At 38.0% G+C, this 18,432-nt stretch overlaps 1 protein-coding gene across 1 annotated transcript in view; it reads left to right on the forward strand.

The window, feature by feature from the left end:
* The window catches only part of CFTR (CF transmembrane conductance regulator), a 92,101-nt gene that overhangs the window by 50,993 nt on the left and 22,676 nt on the right, over window positions 1–18,432 (forward strand). The window contains exons 16-21 of the mRNA XM_050906662.1: window positions 2,392–2,429; window positions 3,643–3,896; window positions 4,957–5,036; window positions 10,419–10,569; window positions 11,674–11,901; window positions 14,036–14,136. Coding sequence (XP_050762619.1) covers window positions 2,392–2,429; window positions 3,643–3,896; window positions 4,957–5,036; window positions 10,419–10,569; window positions 11,674–11,901; window positions 14,036–14,136 — 852 coding nt within the window. The remainder of the gene's footprint in view (window positions 1–2,391; window positions 2,430–3,642; window positions 3,897–4,956; window positions 5,037–10,418; window positions 10,570–11,673; window positions 11,902–14,035; window positions 14,137–18,432) is intronic.

An 18,432-nucleotide genomic window follows, 5' to 3' on the forward strand; every position in this document is an offset into this window, starting at 1 on the left:
CTGAAGAACATCTGCCTGATCATGCAAGTCTGACTATTTTTCTTATAACAGAAATTGCCTGTTTTTTGTCTTGTCTCCCAATTTAGGAAAGACTTTTAGCATATATACAGAATCTCATAGTGTCCTCTTTTACAGTTAATATCCTAAATCAAGTATTTTTCTGAGGGAAGGAACATGTTTCGGAGAGAAGACTGGGAGATTAATGAGACTGTATTCATATGTCAACTTATAAAATATGGTACCAATTTCTCTTGGCATTTTTCAACATGAACTGAAAGAAGAGAAGAATCCATTAGGAATATAGGACTAGTTTCTGGCTGATTGTGTCAGTAAAAGGTTTTTAGCAGTTCTGTGGTGGCATTCAAACTTCTAGTATCATCAAACCTGGAGAAGGTTATGATTGATGATATCCTGAATTTACACTAATGTTATGTTGCAGGTGATTTAAATTAGTTCTTTTGTACCAGGAATAAAGCCTGGAGCTTAGACCAGGAATAAAGACTGGAGCTTAGATCTAGTTTGAGATCCCAAATTTTTAAACCACCTCCAGAAGCAAGACAATATTTAGATGCGTAGCTGTTCTTATCGTGTAAATTTTATTTTCATGGTAGTGGAAAATGGCTGTGTAAACCTACAACAGCAAAACTGAATGTGAGTTGTAGGGGAAAAGGAAATTTTAACTTTGAGGTATATCAGATTTATCCCTGTATATTCAGCGTACATATCTAATCTTTATTACAAATTTTTGCTCTTAAATTAGACTAAAACCTTTTTAAAGACTTCAAAAGCCTCATCTTCTAATTGAAGAACAAATCTTATGGCAAAGAATGTATCCATCTAAGTTAAACTTTCCAGTGTGACTATTGCATAAGTAAAAGCCTATTGAGAAATTAATGGGCTGGAAGATATTCAGTCATAGCACAGACTATATAACCTTTAGCAAACCCCTGTGCATGAGATGAAATACCATGCCAAGTGGTTATGTGGCCTGTGCTAACAGTTTGTACCCTTCTAACCTTAGACAGTGAAGAGAGACTAGTGATGAACATCCAAGTGCTGAACTGAAAGAGTAGTGACAAGTAACCCTTCAGAGCTGGCTGGGACTATTGTGGAAATGCTAGAGATACTATTTCAGATTTAGAATGGATTGTTTTGTATTGTAGGTTCCAAGGTGAGTCCACACAGATCACCATAAATAGGGCATCAGTTGTATATTCTTCCTAGATTTGCGAGGGGACTGTGTGTGTGTAGCTCACTTAAGTGGCTCAAAACTGTGTTTCCTAGATGTAATACCTAGAGACTAGGGTTGCTGAACTGGAAGAAGAGCAGTTATGAATGGAAACATATAGAAAGGCTTTGTGAAGTTATTCTGTCTATATTGTCTACCTTCATCTTCACAGCTGAAAAAACTCCTCTGTTGTGAGGAGTCAAGATGAGAACAGAATTCTGTTGGGAGATGTAAAAATATTATTGTGAAAGAAGCCTGATCCTTACAAATGCTTAAATTCAGGGCATCATGGTCAATCTTGAGTTATTTACCGTAAGACCTGCAAAAGTTAGTGGTTCCCAAGGAGAAGACTTTAATTAAGTGCTGAGGGATTATTGCAATACATTCCTGTAGCAGTGCCATAAAAATATATGGGAAGAGGATCGTAGAAACTATGTTTCAAGCCTTAGAAAAAAGATCATAGGCAGAAATAGAGCAGACTGAAATGTGGTGGACTAGATGAAGATCTCCAGTGTCTTAGTGGACAGAGAAGAAAATGCGTTACAGAGGAAGCTTCTGTTGAGCACTGAAGCATCTCACAATAAAAAGGGTTTAATTCCACATTTAAAAAATATTAAAATAGATTAAGTGGAGAATTATGTAAAACTAGCAGCCAAGCAATATCAGACAAATAGATATATCAAATGTAGGTATCAGCTAGCAAGAGCAACAATGCAAAAATAACAATGTTAAAGGTTTGACATTCATATTTGAATAGCTGCCTTTGAAGATATTGAGAGACTTACTCTTTTAGGGCCATCAAGAAATATTAATCTTCAAAACTTAAAATATGTTAAAGCATACAGTGAATGTTCCTTGTCATTAGGAATGCATTAGCAAGCCTTTGTTAATAGTATGGTAAAAAACAATAAAAGAATATTTAGGCACTTGAGAGCCTGATTGTAATACAAGTCTAAATGTAGCTTTCCTGGTGGGATGCGCTAAATGGTTTCTGTGGAAAGAGGAACAGATATGACAAGGTTTTTGCTTCAGGGAAGTTTGACTTCCATCCATTTATAATGCTCTCTCTAAAAACAATTATAAAGTCAGTGAAAGAAGATAAGTAAGAAAAAGTACATAATGTGAGAAGACCAAAAAAATGACTCTGTTTTCTTTGGTCACAGGTAGCTGCTTCTCTTGCCGGGTTATGGTTTCTCCAAAAGTAAGTAGTGGTGATCATTTATTGAGAAATTGGGGTCTCCTTTATACTGATTTTTGCTATAAATAATTAATAAATTCTGCCAGAATTCTATAAGGATAGGCACGGCACTAGCTTATATTCAGTAAAATGGTTCATAGATGGATGATCTAAATACTTCATGTAGGTGGTATCTTAAGCTGGTACTTCTTTAAGCGCTAACAATCAAATGGTTTATGCCTTGTTACTGAGCATATAACAACGCACGCAGTCCTGGGTCAACTCACTCTAGAGATGCATGGACTTGATTATCCTGAATACCCTTTGGTTCACCGCTGTCTTTCAGAGGTGTCAGGTGAGATATTTGCTTAGGAACATTTTAAGGGAGCAGTTTCTGTAAGACCCCATTTGTACAATTTCCTCTGCTCACCTAAGAAAAATTCCGAGAAGTTACAGGGTCAGGCAGATGAAGGTTAAAACATACTGAGCAGCGGTATGGCTTTTGCTGAGTTAATGCTTTTGATCCCTGTTTTTGTCCTGCAGCGCTAAGACTGTATGTTTGAGTATAGAAAGCATATGGTGACTTAGGTCTGATCTGGAGGAGGAGGGATTTATGTTGATGTCCCCTTACAATAAGTCACTAAGGCCTTTGTTTTTTGTAGTACACCTAAAGCATTTTACTTCCATAATAATTCACTTTTTTCAACACTTAAACTATTTTTTCTAGTTAAAAGAAGCAGATGCTTTTTTCTTGATTAGGCTAGTTTTATCAGTGATTAAACAGGCAGTAGATTTGCAAGAGACTACCAAAGCCGTACATTTTCACAGTAGTTTGGAGAAAACTGTTGGAGGGGTCGTAGTTATATACCAATGGCTTAATTTCCATCTTGGTAAAAACTCTTCATTGCACAATTGCAACTAATTTCAGAAATTACTACAAATGCTGATAGGCGCCTGAATCACCAAAGGTATCTGAGGAGACGAATCAGCCACTTATTGTCTTGACCCCTGAACACACACAGAGTAACTTTGCCTTAGTGGAACATGGGGTAGTTCATAATTTATATTTCATACATACAGGACAATATTTAAAAAATGACTGGAAATAGAGATAACTAACCATTAACATAGTTTTAAAACAAATGGCGATTGCAGTACTATTTTTTCAGTAGAGAAAATAAAAGAGAAAAAAATGCTATTTCCAGTAATGCATTTATTTTTAATTTCCATCACACAGGACAGCTTTGAAAGCGAATGCAACACAATCAGAAAACAGTACCTCTGACAAACCTCCTGTGATTGTCACTGACACTAGCACCTACTACATCATTTATATCTACGTGGGAGTGGCAGATACCCTGCTTGCCATGGGAATCTTCAGAGGTTTGCCCCTTGTGCATACGCTTATAACAGTGTCTAAAACTCTTCATCAAAAGATGGTGCACGCAGTTCTCCATGCACCTATGTCAACATTCAACTCTTGGAAAGCAGGTAACTGAGATGGGAACTGATTGACTCGTGTATGGGTTTCATTTCAATTAAACAGTTTTCATTCTGTTAAAGGATACTGTTGCTTTCCATTTACATTTTCAGTCAAGCGGACCGTTAAAAGTTTGCCACATAAAGTAATTTGTGACTCTTTTGATGAACCTTGATTGCACTTTAAGTGTGACATATTTCAGTTGTCAATTCAGATTCTGAAATATCACCTTATAAGTTGAAGAAAATTAACTGTTAACTGTTTGAGGCAATAAAACTAGAATAACTTCTAATGAATAGACTTTGTCTAAAACTGTAATAGAAAAGATATAGTCAGCTATGTGGTGAGTGACAAGGAGTCAGGTGTGGATGATAAATAGTACTTTATTTCATGAGTAGTGCTGCTAAAATGGAATAAAACATCAGGTAGTGTCAATAATAGTATGCGTATTGAAATTTGGCTCTGGAGTTGACACAGGGTTCATTATAACTGGTACAACAAGTTCCATCTCCCACTGTACATGAAATTCCTATCCCATGCCCTTCTTACTGGTGCGTACTAGATTACAGGAGACACTGGTAAATAACAATACAACACAGGGTTTCTCCTTCATTTTCCCATTATACTCTTAATTCCATTGTTACCTGGTGATTAATACAGTAATTCTGCTCAGAAGCTAAGAAACTGGGGTACAAACTTATACAAAGGCTGAAGTGCAAATTATCTGTGTATCAGCAGAGCCTGCTGCATAAGGGGTACAGACCTTATGCTTTGTGCCTCTGTTTCTGTCCTTTTTAATTATGTTTCTTTGTTTTCATTACATTTTCCTGGCATTTTTCTGAGATTCCAAGAGCTGAAACAGAAGTTGTGGAGCCAAATTCCACCACGGTGAAAGAAGCTGTAGCTCCACTAAACTGTAATGGAATTGCTTGTACTAGAAAAAATCTTGTACTTATCCTTAATATTTTGTATTCAGAAAAATTGTACTTTTATTAAAGTAATAAATGTAGGATTTTGGAGCTGTTAAAATGTTTCACTTTTTTTTTTCTTTTTTTTTTTCTTAATCCATAGGTGGTATGCTTAACAGATTCTCAAAAGATACAGCAGTACTGGATGACTTACTTCCACTTACAGTATTTGACTTCATTCAGGTTTGTAGAATAAAAGTTCTAAATTTTGCTGTCTTATAGCACTGTAAAGTTTCAGTTGTACGTCATGCAAAAGAAATCATATTAATATGAAGAAATAACAACTGGAATTAAATCCCCCTTCCTTTTTTTCAGTCTGTATATCTATTTACATAGCTGCTTATCTTGTAAGTCAACTTCATTGCTTCTTTTTTGAGTACTTGCCTATATGTGTACCTCCACTGTTTGTGCAAACCACTTTTAGTACTCAGGCTCAGAAACATTTTTGCCCTGCAGACCCCTACAGTACAAGTATCCCTGCTGCTGCCCACTTTCAACTTCAAAGGTGTAAAGGGCATTCCTTAGTTTCTTTCAGTTATCTTGGCTTAAGATTAATATTTTTTTTCATGCTATCCTTTGATTGCATTCAGTCATTTTCATGACTTTACCTCCTTAGCCTCTTCTGTTCCCAGTTTGCTAGCATCACCCTTAATTTACTTCTCTTTCGTTGAATATATTCTTGGTTTTTCTGTTCTTTTATCTTCTGTGGAAGCGCTTCCAGGCCTGCCTTAGTGGGCAGTTTGACCCGTGATGATGTGCTTTCAACTCTCAGTTGGGCAGTTCTGCTTTTTTTTTTTTTCTTTTTTGTTTTTTTCCCCTTCACAAGTTTGACTGCCTAATTTTGTCTTTTATCCTTCACATCTTTGTGGCTTCCCCTGAGTTTCTGGGATTTAAGCTGACTGTCAGGCACTGGATAACTATTTGTGATGGAGGAGAGCTTTAGATGACTCTACTCCTTGGAGGAATTTTACATCTCTAAGAGCTGTAGAATTGCAAACATTTTATTTTTTGGATGGAAAGGCTTGTTTCCAGCATACCTCATGGGAAACTCCATGCGTTGCAGAATCTTGAGTTTTGAATGACCTTCCAATTCATCCACACTGAAGAGAACATTGAAGAAATACAGAGATAGAGGCAATTCCAGTGTTTCTCAAGGAGGATGCCTTTGTTTGCTCCCCATCCTGCCTATTCTGAGACTTTGTGGCTCCGTGTGAATCCCAGCACCCCTCATTAGTGTCCCACCACTAATGCTGCAACACGAGCTTTTCCTCAGATAGAGCTGGTTCCCAGAACATTTAAAAAATAAAAGCAATTCTTCCCCAGCCCTCCTGTTCCTCTCTACCTTTATTTAGGAGATATGCAGGCCTGACTTAATAAACCCAAACACTCTGCTGCACAGATTGCCTGTCTCCATCTGTGAGTTTGGTCTGCTTTACAGTCCCTACCAACATGACGGTCTGATCAAAACTGAAACGTGGACATTGAGACCTTCTCTGAATCATTAATGCCATCTTTGGTGTGATTAGGATTCACTACTGTCTTTTCTGGTGTGGCCATTTTGTTTCTGATATTTTGGATCTGCCATGGGGATGTTATTCCAAAATTATTTTAGTTAGTCTGTCTCTACATTTCAAACTCTCTGCAGGAAACTGACTAGTTTTTCATGTTTTCAAGGATAAGGAAAATCCCTAGATTGGGCTTTTCTGTGCTGATGCCTTTCAGAGGCTAACTTATGCTCTAATGTCCCATAGCTTCACCTCTGTCTCCCCAGTCTCAACTGCAGAGGCTCCTGAACATGCATGATAAGCTGCCCTGTCTTTCTAGGTTCTTCTGGTGAAGATCATTGAATGTACCCACTGTCTTGAATGCTTTTTACCAGTCATCCCTTCATAAAAAATTCCTTCTGATCCTCCATAGATTCAGACTTGTTTGGCAGCTTCAGAATTCCATGGACTCTGCTAATGAACAAAGTCAGATTCCTCTGAAAGATACAGAAAAGTTATACATATAACTTTCTCCTTCTGTGCTGATTATTGCAGAGTCACAGAATGTGGAAGGGACCTCTGGACCTAGGACCTGGGACCTCTCCAACCCCTCTGCTCAAAGCAAGTTCAGCTAGAGCAGGTTGCTCAGGGCCATGTTGGATTTTGGATATCTCCAAGGGTGGAGACTCCACAAGTTCTCTGAGTAACCTGTTCCAGTGTTTGACCATCCCCACAATAAAAATACTTTTTCTTGTGTTTAAATGGAATTTTGTGCATTTCAGCTTGTGCCTATTGCCTCTTCCCACTGGGTGCCATTGAGAAGAATCTGGCTCAGGCTTATTTGCTCTGCACCAAATACCTAGTGGTATTTATATAAATAGAATATAATATAATTTTTAAAAATATATAATTTATAAAAATTATTTGCATATATACACAAATTTATAATTTATATAAACATAATAAATATCATCAGATACTTATACAAAGTGATAAGATCCCCCTAAGCCTTCTCTTAAGGCTAAACAATCCCAGCTCTATCAGCCTGTCCTTGTATGTGAGATGCTCCAGTCCCTTTATCATCTTCAAGACCTTTCACTGGACTCACTCCAGTATGTCTGTATCTCTCTTGTACTGGAGAGCCCACTCCCGATACAGTCTCATTGGTGCTGAAGACAGGGGAAGGATCACCTTCCTTGATCTTCTGACAATGCTGCTGCTGTTGGCCTCCCTTGCTGCAAGGGGGTGTTGCTGCCTCATGGTCCACCAGGACCCCCAAGGCCTTCTCTGCAAAGCTGCTTTCCAGTCGGTCAGCCTCCAGCCTGTACTGGTACCTGTGGTTATTCCTTCCCAGGTGCAGAGATCTACAGAAAAGGTTAGCTTCTAAATGTACTGGGATGCCTAAATCTGAGTCTGGTGGAGATGGAGACTTGGTCTCTACTAGCCTTCAGTTTATGTTTGCATAAGTTCATCCTTCTAACTTCTGAGCTTTTCCCAAGAATTTGACACAAAATTTTAGAGCTGGTTCTTCTATGAGAATGAGCGGGTAGATGACTCTGGCTAACTCCTTGTTTAGGGACACGGCTTCTTTCTCTGTTGCAGCTGTGGATGTCATCGTATAGTTTTTCTTAGGACTTTTATGGGCATTAGACATATCAGGGGACCTTCCCTTTTAGGGACTAGGGTTTTTCATCCAGGATGAATAAGGCTCCAGGATGAATGAGGCTTCAGGATGAAAGAGGCCAGGGTTACTCTCCAGTCACTGGGATATACCCAGTTGCCCATAAAAGAAGAAGCGGTATCGAGCTTTACATCGATGACAAGAGATAGCATCTGTGATGTTTTCTCTGACAGCCATCTGACCTGCTTCCTTACACCTTGGTATGAATTGTAGCCAGCTAATGACTGCAGTAGCGCTATCACTAGTTTTAATATCCATCTCAGTCTTCTACCAGTGCTTACAGTGGGGTCATCATTCTTGGAGATCCTTCATGTGAGATACTGCTAGCATATATTGCTCGTCCCTAAGGTTTAATGTAGTCACACTCAAAAGGTCATAGTGAACTCAGTGGACATTTATACCTATGGTCATGACTGGTTTTCCCTAAATGACAAACCCCCATTGGTTGACCAGATTGGCTGCTGCAGTCATCACCACCCTGAACCCTTGCTGAATTGCTGTCTCTACCACCAGCTGCATTTTCCAAACTGGTGACACAGAGGAGGCACTGGAACGTATCTCCCCATCTGGCCTCTCTCCCAGGCCTGAAAGCTCAGCACCTGGGGTCACTGCAGCGCAGCACTGTGGCTCTTAACTGGGCTGCATGAGCCCTCTGCTGTCGTTCCCCGACCATATGCCAATGTAGCTGGCTTGTGTGTTGATTTTTGCTACTGCCTTTTTAGAGAAGGTGTCATCTTCTGTTTGACTTTACACTTATTTTGTGTTCGGAGTTTATGAGATAACACAAGTTTTCATATTTAACTTTTTAGTGAAATAACTGTTGGACCGGCAGTGAGAACAATATGGCATCATGGTGGCCTTTGCAAAATTTGAGTAAATGATGGAATCAGGAATTAAAACAGTCACTGTGTGACTGTGTAATCTCAAGTAATGTGAGAGCTGTATAACTTGGCTCAATATCAACTGAACAGCTTATTCACTTCTTAACAATTAGAGATACAAGAGGTACTAAATTCTGCAGTTTGAAATAATGAGTAAACACAAATCCATTCTTGCATTGCTACAGACCAGCACTATACAGCCTGCAAGAGCATAACCCACGTGTCACCATTCTTTTAAGAGAAATGAGGAAAACAGTGAAACAAATCTTTAATTAGTTCAGCTGTTACAGTAATTTTTTTCATAAACTTTGATGGTGCTATTGCATTGCTCAGATTTCTGATGAAAAAAAAGGGTAGGAAACCTGGAACACGCTTACCTGTTCGTGAAAGACCTCTGACTTGGAGTACTGGGAATTTAAATCCTTCCTTGAATTTATGTGGCTGTAGTAGCAAAAGCACCAACTGCAGGTTTCTTCCTAATGTGAAATTAGTTTTGCTTTTCATCTATTTCTTTGCTGACTGGTCATTTGCAGTGATGTTTCAATGCGATGTTCATCATTTTGTCCAACTTGTCCATTTGCAGTTACTTTAGGCTGATAAGTTTGCAGTTTGAAGTAGTTGTTTAGTGTGAAAGGTAACACCCTGATACAAAGCAGAGCTTTGCTATTCTGTATACACTGATATACTTGATTTTCATTAGATTTAGGTATGAGACAAAAACAGTCTAAGCGCTTAAGGTACTTCTAGAGTAAAGATCAAGGCCTGATTTAGCTAAATCTGTCTGGAGCTACTGAGAATGAGGTCTTATGAGAATGGTAGTAGTCTCTGGTGGGTTAAATAGATTAACTCTGGAATGATTTTATTCCTTTTGAGTCATCTGTCACCTTAAAACATCTTTTTTTCTCCTGAAACTGCTAATTTTTCATACCACAAGTTCTCTTACGACTTATTTCCTGTCTTCTGATGAGGATGAGTAGTAGTGCTAGTTTCCTATGTGGGTTACAGTCCCTTGAGCAAGCAATGATGTGCGACTTCCCACTTTTTCTGACCCTCAGAAAAACTGCTTGGCCCAGAACCTGCAGGAGACTGGCACTCAGCTCCTGACAGTCTGGCACACCTAATCCGGAGAAGACAGGGACAGCACCAGTAGGCTTAGGAGGTGGCTGAAGATACTGCAAGTGTCATTCTTACAATTTTAACTGGAGAGTGAGTGCCTAGCTGCCATTGTTTTTGTGTGGCTTCATAATTTAGAAGCCTGCAATACTGGTTGTACTACAGAAAACACTTCTTCCATCTATTAGAAAAGATGGCAGCTTATTCCAACAGGTTATGGATCTGGTCTCAGTTATTCATGATCTTTTCGTGGAGGTTTGTTCTCAGCTGCAAATCCTACTTACGTTAGCACTTTATGTTTGTTGAAACAATACATAGTTTCCATGGGAAAGAGACTCATCACCAATCTCTAGTCTATAAAATGACAAGTTTACTATATCAATAGTATTTTTCTTTCATTCTACAGTTAATACTGATTGTGATTGGCGCTATAACAGTAGTCTCAGTATTACAACCCTACATCTTCCTGGCATCAGTGCCTGTGATAGCAGCCTTTATTGTGTTAAGGGCATACTTCCTCCACACTTCTCAGCAGCTGAAACAACTGGAATCTGAAGGTAGGAGCAGCAAAATTGGTAGACTTCTAAATCCGCAACAAATCAATTGAGAGTGATTGACCCTTTCACCTCTTCTTTACCTTTTCTCTTGCAAGATGCCATTGTCTCTGGGAGCAGAACACATATCTCCTTAAAGCCAGTGCTATTACTGATCCAGCCAATATTGAGTGCTCTGCTGCCAAAGAGCAATGGAGAAGATCTTTTTAAAGCTGGGCTTTACCACCACTGCAGCTGAAAACAAATAACATACAGTTTGACATACAGTTTTCTTGAGAGTAAACGTAACTTGAAAAATTGTGGTCAGACTTGGTATGTGCCCTATGAGTTTCTTTCTTTAGAAGAAAAATTTAGAATGGATATATATTGATTGCAAAGAATTCTTATTTCTGAATAAGTTATTTGACTAAATTTCCTTCCTCTCCCCCCCTTAAGAGACTAACATGTTCCCAATAAAATGGAAAACGTTGTTCTGAAGTGTGAGTATGCAGATCAGGCACTGTGGCCTGGCTTTCCAACAAACTGGCAGATGCTCAGCAAATCAGTCCTGAATCTTAAACACTGATGATCATCTTCCCTTTTACTTAAGTGTAATTCTGAAGTTCCTCAGATCTAAATCTAAATTTCTTTGATGTTCACAGGGATCCAGCATTGGCTCACCACTTTTTATGTAATGCAAGATCTGCTTAAAATTAACATGTCAGTACAGTTGAATCCAGAGCATTAAAGTACTCTGTCTGTGCTAAAAAAACTTCACTTGATGGAGTTATCAGAATTGCAGGAACTCATTTTGGCTGGGGAGGAGCCGCCTGTCTCTTGTGGCATCTTACAGCAGGCCAGGAGCTTCCCCAAGTAGTATGCTAACTATGAAGAATTAATGCGACCCCTTCCTGGCAGTACACTGAATGGAATTTCAACCCATTCATGCAAAGACTGTTGTATATCCTGTGCTAGGATTACTTCAGCCATGTACTCCAACAACATATGTAAATTAGACACTGGCAGTAGTTATACTGCTGTGAGTTAGAGCATAGGGCTGTGTATTTGCATTATATCAAGTATTTGGTTATGAGTGTTTATGATGTTTCTAATTTAAACACTTTGCAGCTCGGAGTCCAATATTCACCCATCTTTTTACAAGCTTAAAAGGGCTGTGGACACTGAGAGCTTTTGGGCGGCAGCCGTATTTTGAGACCTTATTTCACAAAGCCCTGAACCTACACACAGCAAACTGGTTCCTCTACCTGTCAACACTGCGCTGGTTCCAGATGAGGATAGAAATGATTTTTGTTGTCTTTTTTGTTGCTGTGGCATTCATCTCTATTATAACTACAGGTATGGTAACTTTACTGGAGTACTGAAATGGAAGTCTTCTGCTTCTGTTTAACAGCTCAGCTTTAGAAACTTCTGAGGGAAATAAACTGTTGCAAAATTTAGCATACATTGGAGTCACTGATTTAAGTATGTCATAATAGTAAACGCAATTTAATTAAAACAGAAATTACAACATTATTATCTGCAATCTGATGTTGTAGAGGACTCATTAAAGGGATTAATCTGAAAATAATATCTGAAGGGACAGAACTTTCCTTTTCTTGACTGTAATTGCTGTAAAAGTAATTTTTCATGTGTTTTAAACCGCATTAATGTAACCATGTTAGTGTACTGAAAAGCTTGGATGTTGATTATCATCTGTATAGCTCAAAGTTTTTTAGTAAATAGAAGTCAGTGTTCCTCTCATTTGCAAATGGCTAAGACATGCAAAGTTTTAATGATCTTTTAAAGCCACACCAATAGCAGAAAGTCACCCAGTTCTCTAATTCCCAACCCACTGACTCATTTGCCAATGTTAAGTTTTGCAAATTTCATTCAAAATCCTCTTAAAAATGGCTCACCACTCCTAGTAAACCCAGTACATGAATGAGAATCACTCTATACCTTACTATCTTAACTTGTATTTGAAATGCTGCCCATGGCTGGCCAGGCATAGCCAGTCTCCAACAAGCAGAGAATAGGAGAATAATGTCCCCAAAATGCTGGAATAATTCAGTACTGTGGAAAAACTCAGCAGGTTTAGCTACAGATTACTTCAAATACAGTTTTTAATTCACTATGCTTTTGTTATGTATGTTTTTTGATTTTGATTCTCAGGCATTATTCTCCCTCTCCCAAGTTTTACACTGAACTTTGTGTGCAGGATCTGGATGCAGTTTCAATATCATGGTTGCTGATGAACAAGAATTTGCTGATTTTGTGAAGGAGGTTTTTGGTTCTAACAATATCCAAATTTCATTTAATCATACTTCAGTGTTAAAAAGGAGTCATAAAAGTGTACATTTTATTGAATATTGTATTGTGTATGAAATGCTATCCTCTATTTCTTGTATAAGGAGCTCTCCTGATTCTTAGGGGAAAAAAAAAATCCAACCACACAAATACTTCTGTATGAAAATATGCACCTACAGTACTTTTGTTACAAAGGAGACTTTTAGTTCCCCTAAAATTCATACGGAAACAATATCTCCTGCCGCCCTTCTCATTTTTTACTTTCTGCGCTTAGTAGTTTGGGTTATTTTAGGAAAACTGTTTCTTGCGTTACTGTTTTTCTGGATATTTTATTTGAGAAAAGGGGTTAGAAACACTTTTTAAAAACATGAAAATTTGTCATCTTGCCACCATTGTAAACTTTACTGTTACAGGTGATAGGTCCTTGGAGCAACACTAAATTCCTTTTCTTAATCTGTCAGCTTTCAGGAAGAATATTTTGCTTTTATTGTTTACTTCTATAATTACTCTGATAACAAGATGTCTATAAGCAAAACAGGAGGAATTTTGCTGAAGAAAGCCATAGAAGAAATAGAGAAATCATAGAAAGGCATTTGGCTTAAATTCTCAATTCCGTTTAACACATAGTGAGATTAAAAATCAACAGTGGGGTAGTTTAAATGCTTATATTGTATCGTATGAACTTGTAAAGGAAAATCCCATGCTTGTTACAGCAGACAATTAAAGCAAAAGAATTTGTATCTGCATCTTTGTGGAACAGTAAGGAGAACATGTCCTCTATTTGTCCAAGAAATGAAAATGTAAACCACTGCAACTATTTTGAATTTTAAAGTTGTTAGCTGTGGTGTTTTACTTAGATAAGAGTCATTTCACAGATTCATGTGTTGGAAAAAGGAAGTTGAAATCAAGGTTGCAGAGGCCTGATTCTGTTTACAGCTTAAGTACCAAGATTTAATTTTTTCTTCTGCCAAAGCAAGATCAGGGTTTTTAGTGAATTCAGTGCCAAAGCCAGGTGTTTAACTGATGATTAAGCTCTCAGTCCTTTGTATAATTAACAAATCCATGTTTTCTCTGTGAACTAAAAGAGGAGAGAATGTGAATGTGTATTTTAAGATATACGTGCACATTTTCTGATTTCTATTGGCTTTTTATTTGCATATTGAACGTGTTTTTCTCTCCGCAGGTGATGGACCAGGTAGAGTTGGCATTATTCTTACTTTAGCTATGAACATCATGGGAACCTTGCAGTGGGCAGTAAACTCAAGCATAGATGTGGATAGTTTGGTAAGCATAAAATGCACTGTACTGCGCTTTTGAGGAATTGCCTTATTTTGTTGATTATGGGTGTTCCGTGAGTTATTTTCAGAGTTGAATATCAGGCAGATGTGTCAGTAAAGTTCCCCTCATACCTTTCATAGCAACCTACTGGCTTTGGCACAGCACAAACTGAGTTTTTCTGATTAAAAATTTTCCTGGACTAGAATAGGCAACAGCAAGTAATTGCATTTGAGGATTCAGATTGCAGATGTAGCAGTGATGGGAAAACTTCAAAAAGGCTTGAAGTTGTTTTGTTAAGATTATATACCTTACCAAGTTATATAATATACCTTACTTGGTCTACTTAAGGGCTTTGCAGAGCAGGTCATGCTGGATGTTTTTGAGCTCCTTCCACGCAAAATCAATAGTGATTTAAAAATCTGTCCTAGACTGCCTTGGGGATCTTTTTTTGGTTTTGTGTAAAATACTCTCTGACACAAGGCTTTGGAGTTGTACACTTTTACCACTTTAATTTGCGTAGTTAGTCTGTTAGTTAGGATTGGCTTTAAAACAGAATATTTCACAAGGTGAACTCATCATCACCTATTTGTTGAGATATGAGAAGCAGACAGGAAACTCATAAAAGAATATGTTTGTTCTTGCAGTTTTCATCATACCTTAGCTTAAATGTATGAAAGTTTTAGATGTTATTTTTATAAATAAATGTAATAGTTACTTCTCTCTCTACACTTTAGGCATTCTAGGATTTAATTTAGGCAGAATTCTTGTAACAAAATACAGCAGTCTCATAAACCAAAAAAAATTTCTGAGAAAAAAAAATCTCCCACATCCAGTCATACCCTCTCTGAACCCTGAATTATCTTCTCGAGCCAACCATTTCAGTATTGGAAAACAAACAGCTTTTACAGCAGATCTTGGAGACTATTAAATCCTGACTAGCTGAAATGAGTTGTCATTTAAAAAAATACATAATTGGGGCAGACGGTGACAGTGAAGGAATATTTGCCAGTTTGACGTATTTTTTTTAAATAAGTGATTCAACCACCCTCATCCTGAAGGAAATCCTTGTGAGCCCCAAAACTGGGAATTAACCACTTACATCATCTAATCTCTTGTTTACGCGTGTAACTGGTGATAGTCCAGAGAGCTGACTGCCATTCAGGGACACATTTTTTCCCTATCCACCAGTTGTTTTATGCTGACTCTCTCTTTGCTTGTTAGAACAGCCTGTCTTGAAGGGCAAGCGCTTTGTGAAAGGGCTTCTTTGCCGTAACTGCAAGACACGCCGAACAGAAGTTGTGTGACTGATAATGAAGTAAAACGTGCCGTTGGTAAGGCACGACAGTGACAACAACATTCAGTCAGCTCTCATTTGTAAACTCCATCTTAGCTCTGTAAGGCATAATGCAACCACTTTAAGTACAACAATCTCTATAAGAATCATGTGCACGTATTATACGGCTTAATACAAACTGAAGGTGTTTCACAAGAGCAACAGAAAGTCTTATTGTAGGATTCAGAGGGTGCTGGACACACTAGTGTTTTAATAAAGAACAACTTCCCCTTTTGTAAAATAGTGATGTTAAAATGTCATCTATTAGTAGCAATAAGGAAGTAACTCCCTTTCCCCTGAAAAGAAAGTCTCAAGTTGCTTTAGATGTTTGTGAGTACTTTTCTCTATATTAAGACAAACTACTGTACTGGAGCACCGGTTATATCATATTAATGATAGCCTTCTAAGGTGCATCAGTTTGTAGGTGGATCCTCTGGATTTCTTTCAGCAGTGGATAGCTGCCCACCCCCGTCCCATGGATTTTTCGGTATCCCAGATGACAGACTAAGAGATATTGCTGGCAGGATGGTTTTCCTGACATTCAAAAGCTGCTCCTGTGCACAAGCAGATAAGAATAGCTTCATGGTTTCAAGATAATAAAACTGCTTCACTAGGTGATGCAGATGTATTATTTCCCACTCTTTGTATTCTCTACATTTAGCACTTCCCTCTTTAAAGTCTTTTACAGTTATTTGGTTACAGATGTCCTGCAAAGGCTTGCATGTGTGCCTGACTTAGTAGTCTATTTGGTTATACTCTATTTCTCTCTCAAGGGGTACTTTGAAGCTCCCCACAGGACCAGATTGACTAGAATTGACACATCTCCATGTGTCTCCAGTTACAGATATGCACACACAGCTCTAGGTGACATCACTCTTGCCCTTCCTTGAGCAGCTGCGACATCCGTGCTTACAAGCCTGCACACAAGCATGCCTGAGTGTATAGCACATTTGTAGGTAGCAGTCTTTGGTTGTCAAAGAAGCTGGAGTTTTCTGCAAGTGGTTGAAACCCATGTCCAAAGGCATAGCTGCTGTAATTAGTACATAACGTTAAGCTCGTACTGAGTTGTTTTACAAGATATGCAAGGTATGGGACATCAGTGAAATTAAATGCAAGCAAAAGGACAGGAAGGCAGGAGAACAGGGAACCAGGATCACGTGAAGAAGTTAAAAATGTACCGGAAGAAATACTGGCCAAACAGATGGGTAGGTGGCAAATTTTACTTTATTCCACACAATCTCCTTGAGTTTCCATGACACTGGCATACATATTGAAGAAATTTGAGTTTCTAGGTTGGATTTTCTTTTTACATACACAGATATTCTCTTTGAAGCAATTTCTGTTGAACTGGTTTGGCTTTAACTGAAAAATCCCCATTGTCTTTTAATACCCCATAATGGTTTTGGCATTTCGTACTCTACAGCCCTGATACTTTATCTGCTCTGCTTTTTTTTTTTTTTTTAAAACATATGTGGTCACTCTGACAGCTATCCATTGTTTCATTTAAAGCTACCAGTTAGGCTAGATTTATCTTTTCACTTTGATCATTTCTGCTTATATCCCTTTAGCTGTTTTTCAGTCTTTTTCTTATCCCTCCAGGCAGTCTTGTAGTATTTTTAATTTTTTTCCTTCATAAGGAAATAGAAAATAAGTTTTCCAGTAAGTGCTGCTTTCACAGATAAGCATTGGCTAGTCCCAGTGGACTGTTTTAATGCTTTATAACCTCCTCCTTCACTGATGTGTATCCTGTAGTAGCAGCGCTATAACTGGGAAGGACAACTCCTTTTATCAGGGAAAGAGAAAATGCCATGCTTTTACTGGTGCCAAGATTACTTATGTAAGGAGATATAAAAAGAATCCCCCAAAGAGATATTAAAACCACACTTGCTAAACCTCACAGTACCCCACCCTGTACATCAGTGATGCTGAAGAATTAAAGTAGTACATGGCAGAGAAGAGGACCAAAGAAAAATTAGGACTGTGAAAAATAATGGTGCTTTTACAGCTGGTTTTCATGCTTTTATTTTCCCATGCTATTTCTCCTTTAACCTGTTCAATTGTGTTTTTTTTTTAACTAGGACATGATCTTAATATGCTTTTTACTACTGGCAGCAGAAAACCTGAGAACACTGTTGATTTCCAAAGTTTAAGTAGACTAAATACTTGACTGTAAAATCTGCATCAGAATGACAATTCTCAAAGTGAGGTGTTGGTCATCTGGAAGGGAACAGAATCAAGAAAAATCTGTTAGAACATTTCCTTTTCTGCTTGCAAAGCAGTGTGAGAAAGAGCAAAAAATTCACAAGTTTGACATGAACTAAATATTTCATTTTTGCAGTTTGGAAGAGGAGTATATGTCCTATAAGTGCACCCAAAATATAACAGCAGAAGATATGAAACCTCAGTAAAACTCTATGGTCTGCCTGCATTGACCTAGTTTTTGCAGTGACTTAATGCCCAGGGTTTTTTTACAACATGAGCCATTGGACCAGCCTCTCGTAGGATCTCTCAGTTCCACACTGCGCTTTCCACACAGCATCTTTTTGAGGAGGTGGTGTCTTGCAACATGGTCGTTGAATACTATGCGTGTCTGGAGAGGGTAACTAACTGCTCTCTTTCTAGCAGAAGAGAACATAGGGCCTGATGAAATTAATTGTATTAGATTACTTGTAAAAGAATTACTTCTTCCACTTTCTGGAAACATACATTACATAATTATATTATGAATTCTCCTTCAACATTAAGAAGAGTTTAAGTGATATTAATGAGAAAGTAAATTAAAGAATTTGCAATGTTATTAAAATCCCAGTAAAATACAATTAGGCAAGGCTAAAAATAGTGTATTATGCTCTAGACATTTTTAGATGGAAGTAGTAAATATACTCCTTTATTCTAAAGCATTAGTTAAAGAATGTGAATATAGCAGGCACATTGCTGATGGGAATAATGGATAAGAAACTTACTGTCAC

Source organism: Gymnogyps californianus, chromosome 1 (assembly GCF_018139145.2).
Source record: "Gymnogyps californianus isolate 813 chromosome 1, ASM1813914v2, whole genome shotgun sequence".
Classification (NCBI taxonomy): domain Eukaryota; kingdom Metazoa; phylum Chordata; class Aves; order Accipitriformes; family Cathartidae; genus Gymnogyps; species Gymnogyps californianus.